Genomic DNA, 20,987 nt, shown 5'->3' with positions numbered 1-20,987 from the left:
CCAGTTTATTACTGACTGACACTGACAAAATCTGTCCATTATGACTGGCAAGAAAGACCAAAACCTCCAAGTGAGCCCAAATGAGAGAAAGGAAACAAAGAGATCAGTTACAAGTAGGGAACTGGTTTTACTTTTATACTAGTTCTGTTTTAGTATTGCTTTGCTTATTTGAGAGAAATTGCTGAAAACTTAATAGGTGTAAAAAATAACAGAGTCTCTCTATTCTTCTTCTGAAGATGCCTTTTGGAGGAAAGTTGAATCACTGCAGGAGAAGTTGCGGCTTTCCTTACAGAATTGAGAATGGGAGAGATCCCTGTTTAAAGTTAATGAAGATTTGCCATTAACTTCAGTGATTTCACCTAGTAGCCTTTGTGTCCTTTTTTTTTTTTTTTTTAATCCTTATCCCTTCTTTGTACAACAGACAGGAGTTTTTAATTTTGCATGTCATTTATGACAAATTGTAGTTATTCTAGAAAATTAGTACAGTTTGATCTTCAACTGAAGAAGAAAGGCAAAGCATATAATTTTGAACTTATATGTCTAATCGTGAACACCATGTTTTGGATTTTTGCTTTATTTAATTAGGCTTGTGTTTTAGTGTCTGCCTTTATAGAAAACATTTATTCCTTACCATTTGTAGTATGTCTCTGTTTGCAATTTGGATGTTTTCGGTTTGCTTGTATTTGGAAGTAGCTGCTAGACTCTGTCTGTGCTTCCACTAGAAGGCTGGTATTTTTATGCTTCTTGCAGCAGGCCGTTTTTTGGAGTGCTGAAATATATCCAAGTTCTCCACTCCTGATATTTCAGTGGCAACTTCCTGTGAAACCAGAAGTAGAGCTCCTGCTGTCAGGTTGTTCTCCAAGCCAATTTCACCACATGTATCAGCAAGACAGAATAGACAAATTTAGGAGATGTGTTGGTTCTGTGATATAACTTAGAGTATTATTTAGAATAAGCAGGTTGGAATTTTTCTTTTTCAGGTTAGGAAGTCAACCCAGAGACCTTTCATGCCACCCAGAGAGGTACCACCTAGATATACTTATGTTAGTTGCAAATGAACTAGCTTTAGAACCAGCAGTAATACAGCCAAATGAGAGGAATGTGTCAACCAGGCTAATTAATTAAGAAGCCATGCTAATTAGTTTGACCGGAGGGAGCACCATGCTGATGTGACTGTATCTTCCAAAATTCTGGCTGCTTTGTACACAGGTTGCACTGGGCTTCTTGCAGATGTACAAGTTAGTTCTGGGCTCTTTCAGATGTTTTCACCATGAAGCAGCATTGTGTATTGTTTTATTCCTTATGTCAATTTACTGTTCCAGACTGATAGTCAATTTTAGTTCCTTCTCAATCATCTGCAGTGAGATTGCGGTGGGACTGAGTACACCCTCAGCAAGTTTGCTGATGACACCAAGCTGTGTGGTGCGGTTGACATGCTGAAAAGAAGGGATGCCATTCAGTGGGACCTTGAGAGGTGGGCCTGTGCAAACCTCATGAAGTTCAACAAGGCCAAGTGCAAAGTCCTGCACATGGGTCAGGGCAATCCCATGCACAGCTACAGCCTGGGCAATGAGTGGATTGAAAGCAGCCCTGTGGAAAAGGACTTGGGGGTACTGGAGAATGGAAAACTGACCATGGGCCAGCAATGTGTGTTTGCAGCCCAGAAAGCCAGTCGTATCCTGGGCTGCATCAAGAGAAGTGTGGCCAGTAGGTTGAGTGAGGTGATTCTCCCCCTTTACTTCATTCTCACGAGACCCCACCTGGAATGCTGTGTCCAGCTCTGGGACCCCCAACATAAGAAGGACAGGAACCTGTTGGAATGGGTCCAGAGGATGCCGTGAAGATGCTCAGGGTGCTGGAGCACCTCCCTTATGAGGACAGGCTGAGAGAGTTGGGGTTGTTCAGCCTGGAGAAGAGAAGGCTCTGGGGAGACCTTATAGCGGCCTGCCAGTACTTAAAGGGGGCTACAGGAAAGCTGGGGAGGGACTCTTTATCAGGGAGTGTAGTGATAGGACAATGGGTAACAGCTTTAAACTGAAGGAGGGTAAACTTAGACTAGATCTAAGGAAGAAATTCTTTACTATGAGGGTGTTGAGGCACTGGCACAGGTTGCCTGGAGAGGTTGTGGTTGTCCCCTCCCTGGGAGTGTTCAAGGCCAGGCTGGACAGGGCTTCAAGCAACCTGGTCTGGTGGAAGGTGTCCCTGCCCATGGCAGGGGGTTGGAACTAGATGATCTTTAATGTCCCTTTCAACCCAAACTGCTCTAAAAGTAAAAAAAAAAAAAATTCTAACACATGAATAGATGTAATATTGTCTTGTTCAACCTCATGGTACTGAGAGAAATTCCTCACTTCTTTTTTTTTTTTTATCTGATGAAGGATCTTCCCATCTTCTTAATATTTTGTCACATACTGAATACAAAACTCATGTAATACTCCTGAAGTTCTGTATGGCACCATTGTTCCAGCCTGCAGGGCTGAGAGGTGACTGTCAGGAGTCCTGTTCTCAGAGGATGCATGCTAGCAATAGTGCATGCTGAAAGATGCCTTGTTTTGTAAGAACTGGTGCTTCTGAACAGTTTGTCTTCTTTCTGGTTGTTATGAAACAGTATTTATTCAGTGCTCCCCTTAATGTTAGTCCTTACATACAGTTTAATGTGCAAGGAGTTCATAAAGGAGTCACTTTAATGAAAAGATCAAAAATACTTGTGGTAAAAGACTGTTTTACTACATTGATATGGTACAGTGAACGTGAGAAGCAGTATCAAACCCAGAAGTAGATCAACAAGGTACTATAAATCAGGTGTATTCTGTATAGGAAGCTTCAATTAGAAATACTAAGTACTGTGTTACAGCAATAACGTGATGATTATGTGTGAACAGATAGTGGCATAAGATAAAAAGGGAATATTTTATTAATGTTTCCTAAATAACATTACTAGAGAGCTGGAATTCTGTTTTTTACACGTATGTTATTTAAAATGCTTTTAGTGATCATTTGTGGCCTTACTTACAAAAGGTGTTCAGCCTAGAAGCTCCCACAAGGAGTTAACACATATTTTTTCTATTTCTAGATCTGTTAGCTGTGCCTAAGCATCCATATGCTGCTATGGAGAACTGGGGACTGAGTGTTTTTGTGGAGCAAAGGATACTGCTAGATCCAAGCATTTCTTCTATATCATACCTACTGGATGTCACCATGGTCATTGTACATGAGCTATGTCATCAGGTATTAAAGGTGTTCAGATATTTGATACTAATGTCATAAAACATGCATTCCTTTTCAAAACTGAAAATTAATTCGTGTTGTTCACATAGACAGTTGCAACTTTTATTGTAACTGAAGTCCAAGTAATATGGAGATCTGTAAGGCATATCACTACAATTCAGAAACTGGGAAGACTCAAAAGGTAGATAGAAGAGAAAATTAGTAGCAATGAACAACTTCCCTATTTTCTGTATGATTATATTCTGTATGTTTGTGTGTGAGTGTGCTGTTGGTGTGTAAACACGTTGATAACTGTAGAAAATGATTTATTGCAGAACTGTAGCAGATTCATGCTGGGTTTCATGTTCACGTCAAAAATCATTTTGGCTGAAATCAATTTGTTAGTCATCATCTTCTTCCGTCACATATACCCATACTTCCATTTTCTTTTTATTTTAATTTGTTATTGACCCTCTGTTCACTATCGGTGGATAATTGAGTCTTCATGTGTACACAAACTTTTGTATCAATAAGAAAACTTTGTAAGAAACACATATTACAATTTATTTTACATTTCTTCCATCTTCTTATCTCAAACTAAACATATTACAAGTGTTCAGTAAAATTGAGTTGAATGCAAAAATTATTGAAGGAATTTGCTACAGGGGCAGGAAACCCTTTCTTGCACTCACAAGAGGCATAATCATAGCCTTCAGGTTAAAATGAATGAAATCCTACTGTGTAATCAGCATGGCTTACATCTGTGACTTTACACACTATTCTTTATAAAGCAATACAAATTCTTAACACTTTCTGCAAATAAAAAATACCATATAAAAGGGAGCCTTTGTAATGAAGTTCTGGTAGATGAACCTGGAAATAATAATGTTTGGTTCATATTCATGTTTCACATTAAATCTGCTGAAGAATATGAAGTTCTCAACTACAACACGAAATTTTTATTGAAAGTTACTGTTGGTTTGTTCTCAATACAATCATCTGATTTTGTTATATGCTCTTTATTGTGCAGTACAATAGAGTAGCATACTGTTCAGCTAGAAAAATTACAGTGCCTTAGGAATCAGGTGTGGAAAACACACATTAGGTCATCAAATCCTGGCTCCTGTTAGTATTAGATTCTCGTGTGGTGTGTTTTCTAGTGCTGGGTTCAGTGCTCCTGATTACAGGGTTATGCTGCTTCCCTTAAAACCTTTTGATTAAATCTGATGGTCAATAACTTTTTCCTAGCATTCAGCTTAAGCCTGCTTTTTCTGAAGTTATTCCATTACTTCCAGTTATTCTTTGCACCACTTTATTAATTTCCTCTGCTTCCAAAGCAATTTATACTTCATATGTGGGCAATTATCACATCAGTAACTTGCGAAGTTTGTTTATTTGATTCTCATTGAAACCAAAGCCTTTTTACGTTGTTATGGGAATATCAGAGGATCATGAAGTGGGTGAAAACTCTATTTGAGTTTATTTTAGGGTAGCTGTGTGGTCATAGAGTGCCTTTAAGTGACCTTAAAGCTGTGAATGTAAAGGTTTACTTGGTGTCTGTGTTGATTTTACTTCCAGTGCTGCTCACTTAATTAAAAGTATGTTCCTCCATTCGTGTTGCTGCTGTTTTTGTTTTAGTACCATGCAGATCAGGTCCTTGCTCAGCTGCCTCACTGGATAACTAGACAAAGTAGAAAATATTCAGGTGGAAGAAATACTATTTCTACTTTTTAGATACAAAATTGAGTCACAGAAAATATGGATTGTTTATCTGCAAATAAAGTTTAAGGGAGAAACCCTCCAAAAATACAAGCCACAAAACAGTGTCTAGCACCTCCATCACTGTATTGTCTTTATTTGGCCAGTTTTTTTCTTCTTTTGTTTTACCACATTCAGAAGCCCCTCAAGGAAACTTTAGCTGTGGATAACATAAAGCAGGAATTGTAAACAGTACTAGCTTAGGTGAAAATGTATTAAACTGAGACTGGGTTGGGTCCAGGATCTCTTGCCTCTGCTATTTAACTGTTAATTATTCATTGCATTTTTCATCCTTTCTTGCTGTGGATCATCTCGCCTGCTAATCTGAAGTGGCACATGGATAGATCCCCCATTGACTCATTTTTACACATAGAATAACAGAGATTAACCAAAACCACTTCTGTCACAGCCGAAACTAGAATCCACATCTCTGGTTTTATTTTTTATTTATTGATTTTTTTAAAAAAAAATTAAGGTAAGAGGAGAAGGTACTCTCCTAACATATGATTTCCTAAAATACATTTTTGCTTTGTCTGAAGAATTGTATCATTGCCCTATTTCCTCTGAATTTAATCCCATGACTTTAAGATTTACAGAACATAACTGAGCGTTTATCAAACTGATCTGTATGAGACCCTTGTTACTTAGAGTAACACAGAAATTGCTTTGCTAATGTTGTTCCCAAGATTAGAAATATCAAATAAATATTAAAAATTGGGATTGTTACCTTTAGTTATGACTGTTTAAAATCAGAGTTCACGGATCTGCTGGGTATTAACACTTAAGCACAGTGTTCAGGACAAGTAGAAAATGAGAGACAGCCCTGCAGGACAAAGAAAATCTGTGGTTGTCAGAAGACAGGTAAAAAGTGTGTAAGAAAGACTTTTACACCTGCTTTCTTCACAAGTGACTTTAATGCTTGACCAGATATTTATTTTAGGTACATGTTTTAGGAGGTAACATTAAAGTTACATAGGTGGCTTTAGTTTAGTCATTTTGTAGGTTGCTAGTGTTTAATATTTCAGCTTGAGTGTTTTTTTAGAACATTTTATGTATTTAGTTAAAAAAAATAATAATTGTAAGGAGTGTTTCAGCATAAAAGTTCTCCATGCCCCAAAACACAAATGAGGTATTGGTCAAAACATACATACTTCTAAGACCTTAAGTTGATAGCTTGAAATAATTACCATAATTTATTAAAATAATTCTATTAAGGTAGTAATCGGTTTTATTTGCGTATCACAGATCAGTTCCACCCACAGCCTTTGAAGAAGGAGAAATTTGAATTTATGCACCATGATGTTTTGTGATGGTTTTCCCACCTGAGCACAAAAATTGGTGTGACAGATTGAGTTAAAGAGGCATGAAAGCAGAGGAAAATAAAAAAATTCTAAATCAATGTTTTTTTAATAATCTCTAAAGAAAGCATATAGGAAAGAGTGTCCTTTCAACGTGTCTGTAAAATAAGTGCCTTCTGCATGTCAGTCTGAACGTAATACCTGAGGGAGACAAGACATTTATGCAATCAATACATTTCAATTAATTTTTCTTTTCCAAATTGAAAAGAAGTAATGATCTTCACTCCAGGCAAATAGTGTCTATAGCCAACTACACAAATAAATAAATAATTACTTAAATAAATTAAGTGCTATACTTAATGTTTTCCTTTCAGGCATATAACACCTAGGAAGATAATAGCATCTTTCTGCTGGAAAATTTGGCTTCATTAGTTTCAGTCTCTGGGACTGCTCTGTCTTTGACATTCATAACTATCTCTGATACTATTCAAGACTAGTTAGGCAAATTTCCCTACATTTTCATATTGGCATCACATGCTGTTTTAATGCCTGTAAAATACTTCTTCCTTTAGGTGGATAATTAAATGTCTATTTTAAATTGTATTATTAATAAATAAACCCGGAAAACTCACAAAGGAGTATAAGAAATTATCTTTTGTGACATCATAAATTAATGTTATTAATTCTTTGGAGTTACAGGAGGACATATTATGAACTTTACAACCTTTATTTTTTTAAATCTCTCTCTGAATAGTCAACACATACCATGACCATTAACGGTTTCATATTTGTTCAGAGTCCTTTTGTAATTCAAAAATTAAACTCTGTGCTGTTGTGTTTAGTCTATTTGTCATTAGAAATCATATACTCAACCTATTCTAGTATAAATATAGCTTTCATACTCCTCTGGTGGTATGCTACTCTAACATTTCAAATTGTGAAAAGTACATTATGTATATGAATGCATTTCCAGTGTTTCTTTGTCTTTTCATTTAAATGTTCTTAAGGTGAGGATCTATCTCTGTTACTGATAGCCTTCAACTAGTTTGTGATCACTGAGTGTCTATTAAGTTTAATTTCATTTAGTGTGTTAATATGACTTCTGGCAACCTCAGCTTTTCTCCCTAAATTGTTAAGTTGGTTGTCAGTGCCATTCATTGTCACATTTTCCTCCATTTTTTCATTCAAATTCTACTTACGGAGCATTGTGTGGCAATCTGGTAATCTCAGTTTCTGTAGTCTGTTCCTTGGAACCCCTGTGTTCATTGCATTACAGATCATCGTCACAGCATTGATCGTTCCTTGGCACTATTCTCACTCCACAAAGACACGCACGGAAGCGAGACCTTTCATTCAGGTCCCAAACAAAGCTTTCAGATAAGTTTCAAGCAGTTTACTGGGTAACTTTGCTTTCATTCATTCCCCACTCTCATTACATTGTCTGGAGCAGCTCCTCTGCTCTGACATGAGTCTCTCCCTCTGGAATACTTATTTGGTTCTTCCTTTCTGTGTATTTTCAGAGTTTAAGACTCCATGAAAGCTCAAAATTATCTCTGTGGATTATGGACTAATCTAATTTCTAATCACATTAAGAAAAAAACTGGCAGAGAATTTTATTGAAACAAAGTTTTGGGTTTTGTTTGGCAAAAAAGGTGCTACAGAGAGTATGAAATATGTTTTCATGATAGTGTATGTGTCTCTGCTCCTACCACTGGTGTTATGATGATCCAGGTTGCACAGGGCCATTACAATCATTTTAAAGAGGGTATCCATCAGCAGAACAATTGATGATGCCTGAATTCCTTGGAATTTTTGTCCTTATTCCTCTTCCAATGATCATCGCAGCTCTGTCTAAAATCCCTCTGACACCCACGTCCTGTACTGTGACAGGTTTGTGGCTATTGATGGCTACTGAGCAGAGTATCTAAAGGCCATGTTCTTGTCTTGCTGTCAGTTTAGGTCCTTCTCCTCTTTTTATCTACTGATCTTCATGTACTTTTGTAGGATTTTAATTACCTTTGAGATCTCTGCCATTCTTTCTAAATTAGATTGAAGTCAGTGGGGAAATTCAAGAGCAACCTGGGGGGAAGGGGAAATGCAGTCAGCTCAGGTAGTGTTCCTTTGCATAAACATAGGTGGCCTATGCCACTTTAGACACCTTTTGCCTCTGGTTGCTGTTCAGGAAGGCTGCAGATCTCTTGTTAGACCTGTATGAAATTTCTTACGCCTGTGTGGTTATCTCAGATACCCTAGGATGTTCTTTAAGTGACATCATCTACCTGCTCTTAGGCATCTGAGTTCTACTCACAGAGAGACAAGGCATGATTGTGTAGGACTGCTTTTCTTAAGAAACTCTTCAGTGAACAGAGCATCAGTAGTATTGTAAATCTTAGTGGGCAGACATCATGGAGGATGAAATGCTGAAATTTAAGTCTGGAGTATGGAGATCATGTTCCCAGTTTTTCAGGATTCACACTATACATAGTGAAGCTTCCAGGTAATGAATCAGATTACTTGAGTTAGAAGCCTTTTTCTATCTATTGTGTATGTTAGTCCCTTAAACCTAGGTGAACATCTACTTTAGATAGCTAAAGTAAACACTGTGAATACTCTTCTCAGTGCTTCTTTTCACTTGCTTGTTCTTTTCTAATCAGTTCAGTAACTTGTGCATCCTGTGAAGGCTTAACTCAGTAAGTAGATGAAAAAAACAGTTAAGGAGTTTCAGTGGCCGATATATATGTTTATATTAAAACTTGTGAAGAATGTGTTCTGTATGGATGAGATGTATACAAACATGGTTTCCTAAAGGCAGTTTATTGGAACTTTTTTTGCAGTGGTTTGGTGACCTTGTGACTCCAGTTTGGTGGGAGGATGTGTGGTTGAAAGAAGGTTTCGCTCACTATTTTGAATTTGTTGGGACAGACTACCTCTACCCAGGGTGGAACATGGTAAGTCAGTTTTATTGTGTTAATTTGGAAAGCCCCCAGCGAAGTTGTTCTGCTGTTATATTCCTGCTTTTGTTATAGGCAGGGACTGCTGAAAAATACCAAATGATGCATGCAAGTATCAGATGTCCAATGAAGCAAAATCACTAGGTGTGAAATAATTTGACAGCATTCCAAAAGTGTAATCTGCAATTTATTACAAAAGAAATAAGGTCATGTCTATCATAACCCAACATTAAAGTAACTGCTGTCTCTCTGCTCAGAAACATTTGGATTAAAGCAGTTATGATTTAACATGGACCATTTTTGAAAATATTCAGAATATTGAATTTCATCCAAAACCACGAGATAAATTAGAAAGAAATTTTTGGCTAAAACATACTGTAAAATTGAGCATATTTTTTCTTACAGCATTCTATTCTCCTCTCCCCATTTTACCCTTTTTATCTTATTGCTACTACTTGGCCATTTAGAAGTACACACTAAGTTAACATGGGTAAAGGAATTGAGAATCTAAGTTTCGGTATGATTTCCAGCTGTATACAGCTGGACATGCTTTGTCAGCTGGTGTGCAAATACTGGAACTCTCTGAGGGCAAACTGGGAAGGCCATGTTGCGACATTCTTTTGGAGTCCCTGTGTTACATCATCTCATACCTAGTCAGGTCCCAGTTTATATCAACTGCTGTAGTATATAAATATTATGCTTCTAAGAAAAATAAGAGATACAAGAACAAGGAAATGGTGTGTGAGACCATGTTGAATGTTGCTATATAGAATTTATTGTCCTTTGGAGAAATTATTTTGTTTACTATCCTTTTCTGTTTACATATGTTCGATTATGTGGCAAAATATTTGTTATAAATACAGATTGCCCGATGGAGATTTGTTGTAGCTTGAATGTTTTGCTTAAATTCTTGTATACTAACTTCTGAAATGTTTTTTCATATTTCTGGGTGTTTTATTGAATATTATTAGCCCATTAATTTTGTGTGCCATGAAATGAAGATGCTATAGTTATGAGGTAAAGCTAATTTTTTAAAATAGTTGTATACATGTAGTCTTGCTTTAAATATGCTTATTGTGAAGTTTGAAGGCTTTGTAGCTTTTTAAATTTTTTCCTCCAGGTGTCAATTTTGGTTTATAATTGCATTATGAAAAGGAAAATAAATCTTTATCTGAACTGACATCTGTCTTGCATAGCTAGGCTTGTTGGGTTTACCTGGCTTTGACTGTATTAAAACTCATTCTCTTCATCTTCATGAAAAACACATCCTGAATTACAATGTAATGATTCTAATTACGAATGCAATGAAATCTGGCAGGCCTTTATGTTTTTAACATAGTGAAATGTCATAGATGACAACGTTTATACACTGAATTTTATCTTCAAATCATCAGTCATTTGTTCTCCACATAATCAGTTTAACAAATCCAGAATAACTTTGCTTTAGAAGTCATTTGGAATATAGAATATTTGCTTGAAATTTCTGTGGAATGTATATAATGTTCACTGTTATGCAAATGACATGCCCATCACGTGAAATCCTGGCGTCTTAACAGAATACAGGCAAAACAAATGGGTTGAACAAGGTATGGCAGTTAAACTGGGAAATCAGACATGCGCTGCATAAATTAGAATCAACTACAGTAGTATTGCTGTGCCTGGAAAAAATATTGATCTGTCAAGTTTTTTCCTTAAATTAAAAAGAAGGAAAACATAAACTTTTCATAAGGCTTTGGATATCATTGGCCTTTGATATAAAAATAATTATACTGACATTTAAATAATTAGAAAATTGGTGGCAAATGGAACACTTGAATTAAACATTTAAACATACCGCATTCTTCTGTAGACTAGAGTAGGAGTCAGTACTGTAATGTTTTAGCCTTATTACAGAGATTGTAGGAAGAAGAAGCAAGTTACTGGAATTTGGCTTGCTGGACATTTTTGTTACCGATATAAAGTGCATTTGCTGCTTAAATCATATGGACATTTATAAACTTGAAAAAAACAAGAAGTAAGTATTTATAAAAAGAAAAGTTGCTCCAAAAAACTTTTTTTTAATGTTTTTTCTTCAAAAGTGAAGGATACGGTACAAGTTTCATGAATCGGTTGCAAAAACAAGAACTACAAACTCTTAATGGTGTGTTACAAACTCTCTAATGTGGGAGCAATATTCCAATACTCTGGGTGGTGTTTTGTCAGCAGTAATTCATACATATGAAATAAAAATAAAAGATGTAACAGTGTGTGATACCACAGCTCTTTGCATCAGGAAAATCCTGATACACCAGTATGCCAAAATCCTCTTTCTAAAGATTTGGGAAAGTTCGACAGTTAAATTCTTTCTTTTGTAGTTCTGAGATGTTACCCTTGAAATTTTCCTCAGAAAGTCCATAGACTAAAATGTTCAATTAAGCTTATTTTCAGCTTATTAAAGATTTTTGTCACATTTTCTTTTGGATAAGTGTAGAAGAAGAAGGCTGGTAGTCAATTTTAGAAAAAGGACTTTTCTCTGGAAATGCAACTTGGGCAGTATGGACACATCTGAATCAAGTGGATCTATCCACAGCTTTCTGCCTAGCTGTTGGATGCTTATAGGCTACAGGCACATACATTTTCACTATTAAAGCTTCATAAGCTCCTGAAGTGTTGCTTCTACTTGTCTCAAGATGCTTCTCTTTTATCAGAGTTGAACATTTTTCAGTGTCCATGGATGTCCAAGATGGATAACAATCTTGACCAAACTGCCATGGAAACGTAACAATTTATTGAGCATTCCAGAAGGTCTAGAATTTCTTGTCTTGTTCAGAAAGTGTTTACAAACTTCATCAGGCTTGCATAATCTTAATGAGAAAGGAGATCCAGTTCTTATTAAATCCTTGCCATCCTTATGCCCTGGACCCTCCTATTAAAATTTTACGTGAAGAACAGAATGAAGAGTCTTTCTGATGGAGGTGTCCATTATCCATTGCAGTTAATACAAGATGCATCAGAACTCTCCTGAGGAAGTGGAAAAAGTTTTGCTGGTTTTAAAGCAGGAAGGTGAGCTTTCTGTGCTGAGATCCTTAATGGTTCCGCCACTGTTCTTAATATTCTTCTTAAAACTTAAGTTACTTCAGATCAAAGCTAGAAATTCTCATTTCCTTCCCTCAGCTAAAAAATAAGTCCCTGCATATTACTTTTTACCTCTTGAAGGTGAAGGTACCTTTGATTTTGCAGGAAATATGTCCCTACTATATAGTCATTAGACATTTGCCATGGAAATGAATTCACCATTTTTCTTGTTTCAGCCACTTGCATTGCCTATCCCCCAAATTAAGAGTTTATTGAAATTCTTATTCTGAAATCTCTTCAATTCTTATCTTAAAATCTCATTCTTCAAGGTCTTGGAAGTTTAAACAATTGTTTCTGTATTGTCAAGAAGGTTTGGAAAATGAAGCTGGCTCTGCAAACTCTTCCCCCCAGAGATCAGAGATTTTCACTTGATCATGTGTGCTCAGAGTAGTTATCTGCATGTAAATTCCCTGGCTGTTGCTATTTCATGATTTAGAAAGAGATGAGGTTTCTGTATTAGAGGTTTACTATATAACTGTTTGGTTGTCTTTCCATTGTATCAAAAAGCAACAGAAGCTGGATGTGAGCTCTTGAGCTGTAAGATCTTAAAACTAATACAAGGTAATCTTGTCTCTGTGGAAGGTACCTCTGCTAGTTTTAGGATCAGAGAAAAGAAAATTACAGCAGAAAACTAAATGCTGATAATTTCCACTTTGTAATCCTGTTTTTTCTCATATACCCTGCTCACCTTCCTCCTTTCGGGGGCCCATTTGGAACTGTATGTTCCAGCTTCCTCTCTACTTGTTTCTTTCATTATCCTCAAGTCCTTTGTATGTGGCTTTGTAAAGGAAGGAATTCAACTAAGGTTTACAGATCCAGGAATTTATTGACTGATCTTTTGCCTCCTTATTTTCTGGTAGAAGGAACCATCATATTTGTCCTTGAATGTCTCTGGTGTTGGGGTAGGTTTTGAGGACTATGACAGCAGGAATTACTGGCATGTAATTTTCCCTTTCATCCATCAAACGAGTGTCAAATACTTTAGCGGTCAGTACCTGGCTTGATGCTGAGAAAGCATTCCATAAAGCCCAGCTGCCTTCTCTCTTTTCTTTATTATACAGAAGTTAGCTTTGCTGACAACTTTATTGGTGGAGTCAAGGTGTAGTACATCAGTGATAGCTTTGAATCCTCTGCCTTCTCTATCCATTGAAGCTCTGGGATAAGATCTTCCACTTTTTTGTGTGCTTACTACTTTTATAATAAAGGATGGTGATATTTGCGAGAAATTTTCTTAGTATTAAACAATTGTAATTGAAGTATTTGGATTAAAACTTCATGTCTACATGGAAGGGCATCTTTCACCTTTCTTAAAGTGAACCATGCTTCCTTCACACTATTAGATTCCATATCTAGATGATCCTGCCATTACTACAAGCAGCTGAAAATAATAATGAGGTTGCATATCAACATTTCTGTTTTAAAACTATGTGCTGCAAGAAATTACCTGTGCCTAAAAAAGTTAATAGAAAACCATTTAACTGAACTTCCTTACATTAAGTACTTTGAACATCATGTAACATGCTGCCCAAGTTCTTGATAAATGATCTTAATTGCCTTTCTCATTGACTTGGTTGAAATAATAGAAGTAAATATAGCCATTTAGGACACATGCATATCTTTCATGTGCTTTGTCTCAGACTGCCTGCTAAAGCATTTGTCTCCAGCTGTAAAGTTTTTTAGGCATTGTTTGACTCAGAAAACCCAGAAAATCATTATAAGTTTTGAGGTAGATTTAAGACATGGGCCTTTTTGATTTATTTCATTACTATTTTGGCATTTCAGACCTGAGCTGTAGCCTGCTTGATCCTTCTAACCCAACATAAATATCACACTGGCTCAGCATTGAGAGAGATTGAGCCTCTCGTTTTTTAAAATTACTTTCATCTCTTCTTTTTTGGTTAAAGGCTCCCCATGCCAGTATAAAGTAAGCCTTTAATTAATATCACATGGGGTGTTTTTTTCCCCAGTAACTGCTCAGTGAAGTCAGTCCTTGTATGATTTTCTGTTTTAACTCAACTATGGGGGAAGCTTTCAATGTAAAATTAACTAGAATCTCATGTATAATTGACTTTGGCAGGAAAAAAGAGATATGTAAAGGTAAGCTGCAATATCTTCTGGTTGCTAATTACTAGTCCTTTTTCAGTGTGCCACTTCAGAAATCCTTATACTAATTTTAGTTTATAACTAAGAAAATGAATTTCCATCTCCACATGGTCTTCCTTAAGAGTTTCTTTTTTTAAACTCTGACAAGGTAGATTAATATATGGAATTCTTAACTTTAAATAGTTAACTCTTAACATTTAGAGATCAGACATAAATGAATATAAACATTTAGATGAAACATTTATTCAAGAGCTTAGGTACAGGTTTGGAGAATGTCAGTGTCTCTTCTTTCTTCATGTCATTATCTGCTCATCTTGAGAGAGCAGTTAAAATGACATTATGATGAGAGCTTTTGGGTCATGTGAGTTCAAATCTCCTGAGTTCAGGGTTTAGATGAAGCTTTGGTTTCAGAAAGAAACTTCAGATATCTGAATTTCACGTAATTTTGAATTAATAACCACTTTGTCTTCCATAAAAATGAGAAAGAAACTTTATGGCACGTTTGTCTGAAGGCAAGGACTCGCTTCAGGGTAGCTTTACTGAAACAAGAATATGCACTTCATCCGGAAGTATAGTTGATATGCGGAATTCAGTGACAAAGCTGTAGCTGTATATTTGGGGGCATACTTACTAAAAGGCTCTGCTTCTCAAATTTTCAGCTATCCTGAATGTGCTGCCACTGTTTATTTTAGAATTGTGCCAGTGTGCGGTTACTTGGAGTACGAGCAGATGAGTGATTTTTGGAGTGCCTGCAAAACATCTTTGGTTCCTTCAGGATTTAGCTCACTGAATCTTATCACTTTCAGGTTGAAACAGAGTCTAGGCATGCAAAATCCATCCAGCAAATGTTAGAGCACCCTGAAAGTATTCTCATTGATGGTGACCTCTGGCAGTTGTTGCTGGAAGTTGACTCAGTATACCAACCACATCTCAAAGCTACTATTCATTTAAATATTATTTACTGTTTCTTGACTTGAACTCAGTTTCCTCTATAGATTCCCCCTGTGGAGTTTGAATTAGAGAATAAACTTGATATGTTGTTGCCTAATGTTTGAAAATACTCTGGAGACATGCATAAGGAGATACTGGATCTGTGTTTATCTGTTTGCTGAATGACTCTATTTCTGTGAAGACAGCTACAGTGACAAAAAACAATCTTGGAGAGTGAAACTGGCCTTTTTTTTGAAGTGATGGTGGTCACTATGTGTTGCTTCCTTTTCTAATGTTCCCTTTTTTGTATTGCATCCTCCCATTCTGTAGGTCTACATTTGGTGTAATGGATCTGGTGTACAACCAAATCAAAGCTATACCTGAAAAACAGAGTGGGGAGAGGAAACGGCAGTTGAAGTAGCTGGTGAAATTGCTTAAAAACTCCAAATAAACTGCCTGTCTGCTCGGCAACTTAAGCAGGTGGTCATTAATTTCTGGTTTGGCATTTCACTGAAAAGAAAATACATATACAGTTCTCCTTCCTGATGCTCAGAGCGATTGATCTTCCTTAACTACGAACTCCTAGAGCATCTACGTTGCTTTGTAACAACAAAAATTGTCAGTCAGTGTCAACATTTCTCAAGCACTGGGACAGAAATTTTGCAAGAATTTTGACTGAAAATGCAGAAAAGAGGTTTATGAAGGTAGACGGTAGACACAAAACCATGACATATTCATAGCTGATAAATGCAGAATGTGTTGCAGGCCTCTTTCAACGAAAAAATAATTAAGGCACTTATGCAGAGATGTAAATTTTTAAAAAAGCAATCTATAAGCTGCTCAAGCTATTTACAAAAAAATTACTGTTGGAAAAGAGAAGGAGAAATAAATGTTGCTTTCCTTTGCAAGTACTCAGGAGACTTCCTGTGCTATGACAATTTAGGATTTTTAAGCATATAGACAGAAAGAACTTGCTTTTGGCCCCCAGTGGATCTTTTCTGGCCTTAAGGTATTTTTTTGAACCTTAGGTATCCTCATAGGTGATATTCCTCTGTAGTTTGTTATGCTCCACCCTTAAACATATTGCATTAGAACTGTACTGCTGCTAGTGTATATGCTGGTGCTCTTTGACTGCTTTCAAAATTTGTCCCTCTCTCTTTTTCCCTAGCATGCACTTTCCATATAAACCCAAGTATCGCATCTTACAAATGCTTGTTCTGTCAGGCACGAGAGATCACTTACCTCCTTTGTATTTCTGATGGCTAGTAAAGCTCTATAGTTTGGAGAAGATACTTCCAGCAAATTTATCAGGAAAATAATTTGCAGATTTGCACACTGATATTAAGCTTTATTCATGCAGATTTCTCAGTCCATAAACTGTTTGAATGGCTGTCCCAGAACAAAGGCGATGCCCTTAATATTGAGGCCTATGATCTCTTCTGCGTACTAACTATCAGTTTTGGCTTTCATTGTGCTATTCCTTTTGTTCCACTGTTGGATATTTTCCATTTTTTAAATTTTAATTCTTTTCTCTGGTATTTCATATTAATTTTCAGAAATTATTTTTATGTGACTAACTTTAAGTATTACACTATTGTCGTGTTAACTTGTACTCTTACATTATGCCTCAATATGATACTGTAAAATCACCAGCAGAACTCCTTTCCATTACATCATTGTTATTCTGTTATGCACAATAAATTTTTAATGACTCTTGAAGGTACAGTCTTTTCTGCCAAAAAATGTTATTTCACAATTGCTTTCTTTCCGTTTAGAAGTAGACTAGTTGAATGGTGGGCTTCCTGTTGGAGATTAATACACAAAGAGTGACCACTACCTTTCTATAGATCTTCCTCCCTAGAATGAGGTGAAGATAAACCAGAACCAGAAAGCTTTCTTGTGGTTAGCCAGTTTCTTATTCCCGATTCTTTTTGCTATGGAATGATTTATACTGCAGATTCACATTTAAAAATTTCCATATTATTTCCATAAAGTGGAAGAATTTCTATAGGTGGAAAGTTTCTGACCCTGTTACCTGTAGCATTTGTGCTGATTTTACCCAAAGCAGTGAAATTTGAATTTTGAAAATGGTTAAATGTTGGTTAAGGAGGAGAGAGCACAGAGAAGACGTAAGTCTTTCAGAACAACCTTGTACCAAACAGAGAAGGTCTTATTGGCAAGGATCAAAAGAAGTTATTCCTATGAAGAGGCAAATACTTGAATCTAGTGACCACAGATATTTGGGAAATAATCTGAAAATGTAAATCTTTGAAAGGCATGTTCATTTGATAACAGCACTCCAGTCCCTGCACCTGGAAGCATTCTCAAGTGTAAGAGGGAAAGAACCCAGAAATAATAGGCGTGTCTTTTCTTCTCAACACAGATCTGGTTTCCCAGACTTCGACTATCCATAGTTCAGGGAAGGCTCTGAGGAGAGGAGATGAAGAGGATGGAACTCCAAGTGGGCAGTAGGAAGATAAGGATCAGAGAGGCTTCCTGCTTGCCTTTAAAGAAAGGCACAAATTTAAGTGGAAGCACCTCTGTCCTTATTTCAGACTAGGCTTCTGCTGCTGTCACACCAACTCTTGCTCAGAGCCCTGGCTCTGTGTTAGCATTGCACTTATGCAGCTACCGACACTCTCCAAGCAAAGCCTCAAGACTCACCTGAAGCCCTCTTGTGCTTACAGGAGGATCGCAGTCTTTGGCTTTTCACTTGCACTTGAACTCCCTCAGAGGAGGGTCATGTTGAACAACATTTTGTCATTGTTTCATGTGTAGCTGCAATCCTGTCTCCTGCCGTGTTGACAGCTCGCTGGCCTCATTAAACGCATTCCAGGATTGATTTTCTTTACAATTTCTGTGCTAGATTTTTCTTTAGTCCTGTAGGTATCATGTTAAAACAGATCAATTCCGCCGTACTGCATAGGGTAAAATAGCTAGGGAATAGAAAGCCTCTCTTCCATCAGTATAAACAGTTTGGTCACCTGTGTTGGCCTTTTCCGTTTAATCAGGACTCTAATACCTGAGACAGTGTTACTTCAACTTAATTAAGACAGTTTCAGTTTCTGCATTTCTGTTTCCTGTTGCCTCTTCAAGCTGCAGGCCCACTGTCAACCAGCAAACTCCTCTCTCACTCTGTCTGTGTGTCCCTGAAGTTATATTTGAGTGCTTTTGAAATCTGCTCTCAGAGGCTTTGTACTAAAAGGAAAAGGTGGGAATGTTTTGGAAATACTTTTAGTTCAATAAATCTAGCTTTGTAGGTCAAAAGCCTTCCTAATTCTCACAAAAATGCAGGTTTACGTGTTTGGAGGCATACTAGCTATCCCAGTGTGATGGTCTGCCATAAATTTCAAGGAAGGCTTTTCAGCTATGGTAGCTTGAATGAGCAATCATGAATCTAAAATGTTCCTTTTCAGCCCTTCAGGAGATAACCAAAGAAACAAACAGAAAACCAAAATTAGCCTGTTCTTTTTATATCTTTTATATCTTTGTATTATTCTTCCTATAGCTTCACTTTATGTTTCCTATGTGCTGATTTTCTTGATTTCAGGTTCTGTATTTAAAGTATTCATTTGTGATTAACAAAGGTCCTTTTAATGAGTTAATTCCAAGCAGTAACAATCCACTCCCACGACTGTTTGTCAGTTGTGATATCCAAACTTGAACTGGGAGACAAGTCCATACATCTGTATGTTCATACCTTTATATATTACATACCATACATCTGATGAAATTGGGTCTCTCTTATTGACTAACAGAGAATGTGAGTGAGGTGTAACCAAAGCATCTACAATCCTTTACACCTCAGGAGTTTTCCCTTGAGTAGGACTGTCATAATAATTGTTTCCCTACATCTTTTTTTTTTCCCCATAAAAAAGAGCAGTTACTAACTGCGTATGCCTGAGAAAATTTGGAAATGAACAATAATACGAACTTTTCTCTTCACAAACCTTACCTCATGCAGCCAGCTGAGAACACTAAGAGTGTGTTGGGTAATTGGTTCTCCTGCCTCCCATGTTTTTAATTGCCTGAATATACAATCAGCTCAAGGTACATTTCTTGTGCTCTAATGAGTTTTAACATAAAGGTTTGTTTCCAGATGGATCAGCACTTGAAGAGCTTTTTGGCTGTCTTATAAATATAATTTAAATAAACACATTGATATCAAAACCTTGCCACCCAAGAAATTAAACATAGAATTTATTATGTAATTGTGTGGTTATTTTATCTGTGGACATCAAGGTGGCTTTTGAAAAAAATGCAGCATTCCCTAGAGTTTATATAATGGCACTAGGTTGATATTAATTCAGGAACTGTTGTAATTTAGATAAAGTTTGAGATATGTCATTTCAGGGTGAAAAAGCTTATTTAAACCTTCCATAATTTTTAATTCACTTTTTGCATTTATTTGTGACTTGAAAAAACAAGTAAATTAAGCTCTTCTTTCCTGACACAGTCTTTTGGATTAGAGACATCTATATGAATGCAATATGAGGAGTTTTTAAGGCATGCCATTTCTCAGCTGAAAAAGTCCCATTTAGTTGCACTGTAAAAGTGAGTGCAGCACAGTTCATAGAGTATACATGAACATTTAATTAATGTTGCTGACAGACTAAATACACAGCAGTTTTGACATACCTCTGCAATCCATATTTATAGGAGGTATAGAAACAAATTAGTATGTTGGATGTTGTTTGGGTTTGTACCTGCCTCTGATATAGCTGTGACTTTGACCATGTCATTTAACTTCTACATGCAGCTATTGTCCCACCTATAAAGAGAGATTATAATGGTTTCCTTCAGGTGGAAGTTACGAAGTTTGTTGAGCATGCAAGCTCTTGAGGAGAAAGGATTTCTATACCAGAATTATGAAAGACAGTGCAGGCATCTACTGTGACACTGCTGTGGGCTCTTTTCATTGTCCTGTTTCACGTCAATCTGCTGTGTGAACTTGGCACTGAGAGCCAAGTGACTTAAACTTCACTAAATAAAGCAGCAATAATTCTGTTTACCTATCTCTGTCAAAAGTTTTTGTACCTGTGTGTGCAATGAGCTTGATGACTTGTAGCATCCATATGTTTTTGTGATTGAAGACTACACCATCTCGCAGAATTGCAGTCTGCACTTGCAGATGCATTTTGATTCATTTAATGGGCTTTAATTTAATTTCAGTCAGGTTTCATTGCAGCAAAAGATCTCAAGTCAGAGTCTACTCCATATACCTGTTCAAGATTCTAGGAAGTCATGGTGGCTTACGTTCAAACCTGAAGGTCTGATTTTAGTCAACTGCCTCTGATAACTGTGTATCATTTTTGTATTGTTGTAAATGTTTATTTGTCTGTGATACTACTGCATATACTGTATTTCAGGAAAAGCAGAGATTTCTGACAGATGTCCTACATGAGGTGATGTTGCTAGATGGTTTGGCAAGTTCACACCCAGTATCCCAGGAGGTGCAGCAAGCCACAGACATTGACAGGGTGTTTGACTGGATTGCCTATAAAAAGGTGAGACTAATTAAACCTTTCTATCTCTCCATATATATGTGTCAGTAGCTATTAGAAGATAATGCTCTGTCTATAAAACAAATACCATCGTAAAAATATGTACACTGTACTAACTACTA

General features: G+C 36.7%; 1 protein-coding gene across 1 annotated transcript in view; it reads left to right on the top strand.

Moving 5' to 3' along the window:
• Nucleotides 1-20,987, top strand: part of TRHDE (thyrotropin releasing hormone degrading enzyme) — a 211,814-nt gene that overhangs the window by 84,590 nt on the left and 106,237 nt on the right. Inside the window, exons 4-6 of the mRNA XM_042792960.1 lie at nt 3,074-3,228; nt 9,098-9,211; nt 20,731-20,868. Coding sequence (XP_042648894.1) covers nt 3,074-3,228; nt 9,098-9,211; nt 20,731-20,868 — 407 coding nt within the window. The remainder of the gene's footprint in view (nt 1-3,073; nt 3,229-9,097; nt 9,212-20,730; nt 20,869-20,987) is intronic.

This window comes from Tyto alba, unplaced genomic scaffold (assembly GCF_018691265.1).
Source record: "Tyto alba isolate M040663 unplaced genomic scaffold, T.alba_DEE_v4.0 Super-Scaffold_2, whole genome shotgun sequence".
Taxonomy (NCBI): domain Eukaryota; kingdom Metazoa; phylum Chordata; class Aves; order Strigiformes; family Tytonidae; genus Tyto; species Tyto alba.
This window is presented reverse-complemented; position numbering and strand designations above follow the sequence as displayed.